The sequence below is a fragment of the Nematolebias whitei genome, chromosome 8 (genome assembly GCF_014905685.2).
Source record: "Nematolebias whitei isolate Nwh7 chromosome 8, NemWhi1, whole genome shotgun sequence".
NCBI classification, from domain to species: Eukaryota; Metazoa; Chordata; class Actinopteri; order Cyprinodontiformes; family Rivulidae; genus Nematolebias; species Nematolebias whitei.
The window spans coordinates 43,375,545-43,383,182 of NC_056505.1; the positions used below are offsets into that span (position 1 = coordinate 43,375,545).

At 39.7% G+C, this 7,638-nt stretch overlaps 1 protein-coding gene across 1 annotated transcript in view; it reads right to left on the reverse strand.

Moving 5' to 3' along the window:
* Positions 1-7,638, reverse strand: part of LOC119414146 (syntaxin-binding protein 1-like) — a 78,826-nt gene that overhangs the window by 40,065 nt on the left and 31,123 nt on the right. The window contains exons 5-7 of the mRNA XM_037681269.1: positions 4,005-4,106; positions 2,954-3,039; positions 2,684-2,838 (exon numbers count right to left, since the gene is read on the reverse strand). Coding sequence (XP_037537197.1) covers positions 2,684-2,838; positions 2,954-3,039; positions 4,005-4,106 — 343 coding nt within the window. The remainder of the gene's footprint in view (positions 1-2,683; positions 2,839-2,953; positions 3,040-4,004; positions 4,107-7,638) is intronic.

The following is a 7,638-nucleotide window of genomic DNA, read 5'->3' on the forward strand; positions in this document are numbered from 1 at the left end:
GTCGCTAATACCGTCTGCTAGGTTTAAAAACAATATAGCCCGTTCTAATAACTTCTTTTTTGACTGTCTCTGACTTTTGACCGACATCACTACTTCTCCTTTAGACAGAAAATCAAAATGCATAATTACTTTGTAAATAGACATTTAACTTGATTTCTAATTTAAATTAGGTTTAAAAAAATCATTAATACTGTTTCACAGTTGATTTAAAATGATTGGTTCACTTCAACATTAGAAATGATATGAACTAAACACACTTTTTATTTATCAAGATATTGTAAAATAGTAATGATAATAAAAAGAAGAGTGTTCTTCCAATTGATTACTTCAGGATACAATTATACAGTCTCTGGATGAGCTAATTTGTATTTCTGGATTCAAATCAATGAAATAACAGTTCCTGTCCCATGAAGGTCTTCAGAGGCAAGTTTTGGTCGGAGGCCTAGTTCACTACAGTCTTATAAATAGCACCTAACATAGTGAGTCAACCAGTTTGATGGTGATAAGATGGTTTCCGCCCTCTCCCCCATCAACTCCTCATAGCTAAAATGGTTCAAAACATCAAAGTTCATGCTCATAATCCAGGTAGAAAATTAAACAAAGTTAGACCTGTCCAGGTGTCTCTGTGATGGACTGGAGACCTGCCCAGTGTGTTCCCCACCTCTCACACATTGACTGCTGAATATGGACACTAGTGACCCCCGTGACCAGAAAAGGAAGAAGCGGGTAAAGAAGATGGATGATGGATGGATGGATGGACAGATAAACTATATGAAGAATGTTCCTTACATTCAGATTAATACTTAATAATCCAGGTAGAAAAATCTAACAAAGTCAAGTCAGGTCCTCTTAATGAAAAACGTAAAAGAATAAAAATGAAAAATTGTTGAAACGTTTCGTTTTTAATCCAAAAAACTTTGTCAGTCTGAGTATGTTTCTCAAATATTTGAAAAACGGATCATCTTGAGGCACACAGTTCAAACAGTTCACTCTCAAGATAAGTGTTTATATTATAAAGGTTTTTATGATTATTGTTTCTCAGGTCTCTCCAGCTGGAGAGACTACGTCTCTTGGTTGGCCTAGGAATGCCTTGGAATCCTCTCAGAAGAGCTGGAAGAGGTGTCTGTGGAAAGAGATGTCTGGGCTTCTCTGCTCAAGGTGCTGCCCCCGCGACCAGACTTCGGAACAAGCGGATGATAATGGATGGATGTTTCTCAGGTAAGGTTAGGTTCTGCATTCAGAATCAGTTTTCTCCAGAGTTCACCTCCTGCTCCAGCTTCACCCACTCTCACCTGCTCCCAGCTGTCTTCATGGTCCTACCTCTGCGTCGTCTCCAGTGGTGCATTGTGCTGCCCACAGTCTGTTGTGACCTCACCTGGGTTCTTCACTGAGCTCACCTGTATTATGATGTCTATTCTGTGAAGAACTCACCTCCATGACAGAACTTCATGTCTTCATGAAGTTCACTTCAAGATTTGTTTTAATAAATCACTGTTTCTTTATTCTCAAGCGGAGAAAATTCAGTGATGAGGAAGTGGGTCCAGCTGAGATTACAGTTAGATCCTGATGAAAAACGGACACATGACCTTTGTGTAAGAGTATTGTTATAAGAAAGTTACGTTCTCTGCTGTAATGTTGGAACTAATAAAATCTGGACAGGTCTATTTCGACAGAGATGTTCTTTAAAAACAGTTATCCTTGATAAAGTTTGACACTCGGTAATTAGTGATAAAGGCACAACCTGTTTCATCTGTAAGTTTGAGTCAAAATAATTAATAAATAAAACTCAAAGGCAAGGTGACTGTCTCTGTGGACAACAGATCAGACAGTGTCCCCACTAACTCAGGAGCCAGGCACAAGGAGAAATCCAACACAAGACAGGCCCCGATCGGTCGTAAGGCTGATTGTCCTCTATCATGAGAACAGCTAGTTCTGGATGTCAACATCAAACTGGTTGATCCACTTTGAGAAGGTGCTATTTATAAGACTGAGCTTGTTGCAGCTCCTCAGACTAAAGAAGTATTTTGGATAAAAATGAAGCATTTCAACAAGAAGAATTGTTAGATTCATCTACCTGGATTACTGAGCAACATCAGGACATTTTCATCAATGTAGAATGCTCCTCCAGCTGTTTTTTCTTCAAACAAGCTATTGTACAGCTTTGTCTTGATCCTTTCCACACTTTTTTTAAACTATTGCTGCCATTTGGGGTGGCTGTGGACGAGTGGTTAGAGCAGTTGTCCTCCAATGCAAGAGATTTGATTCCACCAGCGGTCACATGCTGAAGTGTCCCTGGGCAAGACACTGAGCCCCTCATTGCCTCTGTGTGTCCCATTGGTGTATGAATGTGAAAAAGCTCTGATTATTCTTTGTACACAAATAGAGTGCTGTATGAATGGGTAAATGAAGGTGCAGACTGTGTTGTAAAGCGCTTTGAGTATCTTGATAAGATAGAAAGGTGCTATATAAGTACAGTCCATTAGATTTTAAATTACATTAATTTCTTTCAAATTGTAAAATTTATCATTCATAATGATTTTTTTCCATTATGAACCATGTGTTTATGAGATTTGCATATCATTGATTTTTGTTTTTATTTACATTTTTAATAGCCTAAGTTTTCTGGACTTGAGATTTTGAGAAAACTAATCCAGGCATTTCAAACTCGTTCCTGTGAACTTACCAATCAGAGCCTCCCACTTGCCATTGGCCTGTGTGACTTCGTACACACAGCGCATCTCACTGTACGTCATGCCTCCGATGATGAACACTAGAATCCTGGGCCCCGTCTTCATCTCTGTGGGACCTCTGTTCTTGTGCCAGTTACCATAACGAGCACTACAGAGGGAAAAACATGAGTACCAAAAGTTTTTCTACTTTGCGTACAAATAGTTGTTACCACTGGTTGAGTCTTTATTTGGTTAATCTGACACATGCCATAAAAATGACGCACCTTGATGGAGCACTGGCCTTGGCAGAGGCTTGTCTCTGGGAGATGTACGGGTATTGACGAGGGTCAAGTTTGTCTTCGATCGCATCCTGTGAAGGAACACAGATTACACTGCAAGGTCCACTGGTTATACTCTGTCTGTCCACCCATCCATCCATCCATCCATCCATCATCCCTCCATCCATTCATCATCCCTCCATCCATTAATCCATCCATACATGCCTCCAACCATCCATCCATTTTCTCAACCCCCTTCTTCCCTGGCCATGCGGATCTTGTGTCCATCTCCAGCAGTCACTGTGGGACAGGTGAGGGACAGGTCCATTCCAGTCCATCACAGGATAAATGAGACAAACAATCATTTACACTCTCATGGAGGTGAATTATGAATCTGACTTTTTAGGATTGAACTGAACTTGATTAGTTTTAAGTACATTACCCTGAAGTTTGTTGTGAATTGGTGTTGTAAATGAACGGTACTTATATAGCGCCTTTCTATCTGATCAAGATACTCAAAGCACTTTACAATACAAGCTGTGCCCTCATTTACCCATTCATACAGCACACTACTAGATCTCTACAAAGCTAATTGAATAAATCATTCTAATGAGACTAATCAGTGCTTTTGTAGATCACATTCATTCACCAATGGGACACACATCAGAGGCGATGCAAGTTCTATGTCTTGCCCAGGGACACTTCGGTGACTGCTGATGGATTCGAACCCCCAACTCTTGCATCGGAGGACGACTGTTCTAACCATTCAGCCACAGCCACCCACAACTGTATAAATGGATTGAACTGAACCCTTGTCCGAGTGTTTGAGGGGGGATTTCTATTACAAAATAAAACTTCTGCTCTGTGATTTGAAATAAATAATCATTGGAACTAAGCAAGAAGGAGGCAGAAAAGGTCTGAAACGGACATCATGGCAAGTCTTACACCTTAGTCCCATTGAATTTTCAGGTTGTTGTAACGTCAAAAATAACTTTTTCTAGTGAGTTCTTGTTTGTTTGTTTGTTTGTTTAACAATGGCTCCAGGTGAGTGGTATACCTCAATGAGGTCTTTGATAAAAGGAGTCCACCTGGATAGCTGGTAGGTCTGCTCACTGATCCTCTCCTTACGATCTGGCTTCTTGGCTTTTTTGGTGGTTCCCTGAAAGACATACAAAACAAGCGACAACAACAAAATACTTAAAAATCACAGATCAACATAACATTTTACCTGGACCATAAGAGCATGTCATTTCTAACCTTTTGAGTCAAACATAGATGAAGTTTAAACACATCAAGGCAGACAGACTGACGAACGGATGGACAGACAGACAGATTTAAAACAGTTCTGGGTGGAAACCTCCCTTTTTTCCTCACATCTGTTCAGCTTTGCTCCCTATTGATTTCTAACCTATCAGATGAATGTCTATGAAGAGATCATAGACTATGGGTGCCCAGTATGTTGATCGCCATCGTCAATGGTGATCTACCGGTTGATCTCAAAGTTATTATGGGTAGCTCGCATAAAAAAAATATATATATAGACGTCAGCCTATCATCCATCCTCACTATGAAATTTGTAACTTGATTGACATACAGGGCAGCCAGTCAGAGACCTGATCTGTTCTGACACATGGGGCATGCGCAATTGCGCATACAACCACGCCCAAAACTAAAAAGCTACCAAGTTGCCTATTGTAGTATGTCAAGGACAGCTTTGATGTGGACATGCGGTCCCACCAAATGTGTTATTTAAAACACGTAAGGTCCCACCAAATGTAGTAAAATGTGGGGTGCAGTTTCACTGTACCTTCACTACTAATTATTTAAATATAACAGGTTCTTTCTTTTTCGAGTTAAATTAATGCCATGTGACCGAGGTAATTGAGTATTGTTTAATCAGTTACAAGAGACGTTAATTTCCTTTGACCCATCAGAATAATTGCGGTCATTTATTTAACAGAATCAAAATTTAACATCAAAACATGTACACTTGATTAGCTGATCTGGTTCTGATTAATAAAACTTGGCATGCTTTACTAATAAGACAACAGGACATTTCTGAAGGCATCTAGATTACTTTCAAAATAGAAGAGTTTAAAGGAAGGAATTTATAGGTTTAAAGGAGAGATGGATGGAGGAAGGTGTATGTTGTTGACCAGAATTAGCACGCTTCTTCCAACACCTGCTCAAACCTCCGGTACACTTCAGGACGTGCAGAGACTTCGTTACCTTAGACAGGGATACCTCTGCTCCAGAACAGAAGTCCATTAGTACGATGCTTTTACGGCGTCTCCGGTCAGGGTGGCTGGGCATCGTCAGAAGTCGTGTGGTTTACTCCGTTCAACAAACAGGACCAGCTCCCTTCGAGGTCGAAGGCGTTACACAGCAAGTATCTGTGACTCCGTCAGAGTTTCCACTCAGAAGTGGAAGGCTCCAGAAGGCTTGAGAAGACTCCATCACAGACGGAAGAGTCAAGAAGACTCAGAAGAACTCCAAGACTTCAGAAGAACTCAGAAGAACTCAGAAGAACTGAGAAGACGGAGAAGACTGAATAGTTCTAGGAAGTGTCGACTTTTAAAAGAGTCCTCACTTCCGGTCACTTAATACTCCCTGATTGGTTGAAACAACCAACAGGGGGTGGTTCTAGTGATGTCAGAGGGTTATTAAAAGTGTCGAGAGAGTGCAAGAATGTTTAGGAACGTTTAGTACAGACAGAGAAATGTTATGAAGAAGTGAGAGGAACGCAGCTGCCAGTGTTTCTCTTTTTACCGTCTGCTAGGTTTAAAAACAATACAGTCCGTTCTAATAACTTGTTTTCTGACTGTCTGACCGACATCACTGACTTCTCATTTAGACAGAAAATCAAAATGCATAATTACTTTGTAAATAGATATTTAACTTGATTTATAATTTAAATAGGTTTAAAAATCATTAATACTGTTTCACAGTTGATTTAAAATGAGTGGTTCACTTCAACATTAGAAATGATATGAACTAAACACACTTTTTTGATTATCAAGATATTGTAAAATAGTAATGATAATATAAAAAGAAGAGTGTTCTTTCAATTGATTAATTCAGGATACAATTAGACAGTCTCTGGATGAGCTAATTTGTATTTTTGGATTCAAACCAATGAAACAACAGTTCCTGTCCCATGAAGGTCTTCAGAGACAGGTTTTGGTCAGAGGCCGAGTTCACTACACTATTTATCCTCCATTTTATTTTTTCTAAATTCAAGAAAGGGTATAAAATAGGTGGTGGTGGTGGGGGGGGGGGGGGCCCAAATAAGAAGCCAAAAAACAAACAAACTACAATTTCCATGCAGAACTGAGGATTTTTTTTTCTTCACATTGTCATATTTGAAGTGCGTTTGTCTCGTCTGCCAGTCTACCATTGCTATTCCGAAGAAGAGAAATGTGAAGCAGCATTTTTGGATTGTTCATAAAAACTAAAACACTGACTTCCTTCCAAAAAGTGAGCTGAGAAAGAAAACTGAAGGAACTAAAATCCCAGTTATTCAGACAGCAGTCATTTTTCCTACAGCTGACCACAGCAGTGAAGGCAGCTACCGAAGCATCAATCTGGGTGAGTCACTTCATTGTTTAGTAGAAGAAATCTTTTCAAGACAGAGAGATGATAAAAGAAGCATTTGTTGAAGTAGATGATTCGCCGTTCCAAGACTTTTAAAACAAACCAGAAATATCTTGGATCAAAGCTCTCCAGGTATCAAGAAATATGGTTACACGGTACTGTGAAGACATGTCCGATGATCTGACCTAGCAGCTTTGGAAGGATAATGCAGACTGTGTGTGTTTCTCACTGCAATTTGACAAGTCCACAGATGTGAGTGACACAGCCCAGTTGTGCATTTTTATTTGGATGGTGTTTACTGATATCTGGAGTGGAGGATGAGATTTTAACACTACAAGCTGACATTCAGCTTAAGTCCAGGGCTCATGGACAGTTCTGGAATTTACTCAGAGGAAAAGTACCCCAAAATGAGAAAATGTGTGACCTCCTTGACTGAATTATTCGGCTCCACTTATTTATGCGAGTCAGCCTTTTCCCACATGAAGATTATTAAGTCCAAATAGTGTTCCACCATGACTGATGATCATTTGGAAGTGTGCTTGAGGCTGGCTATCAACATCTACTGTCTGGACTATGCATCTCTGGCTGATTCCATTCAGTGCAAATCATCAGAGTAAGGTAATGGAAAAAATGTACAGAGTTGTATTGCACAATATAGGTTCACACAGTTATGCAAGTCACATCAACATATACCGGATTGTACAAAAAAATACTTAATGCATTTATAAATAAGTATATGTTTTGTATTTTTATAGTAGATCACTTTGACTTGGTCATTTTAAAAGTAGCTCGCATGCTGAAAAAGTATGGGCACTCCTAACAACAAAAAAGGTTGAATCATGTCATCTGGACTTCGTTTTTTTGTTAAAAAGAAACGTTTCGCCCCTCATCCAAGAGGCTTCGTCAGTCTGAGGCCTAGCCATCTGGTATTACCCAGAAGCCACCCTGACTCTTGTGTTTCAAGCCTGCCTCAGATACCCCTGAAGTCTGGCCTTTTCACTAATGGTTTCAAAAACACAAAGTTTGTTTTCTCAGTCATCCAGGTATATAACAACAAAAAAGGTTGAATCATGTCATCTGGACTTCGTTTTTTTGTT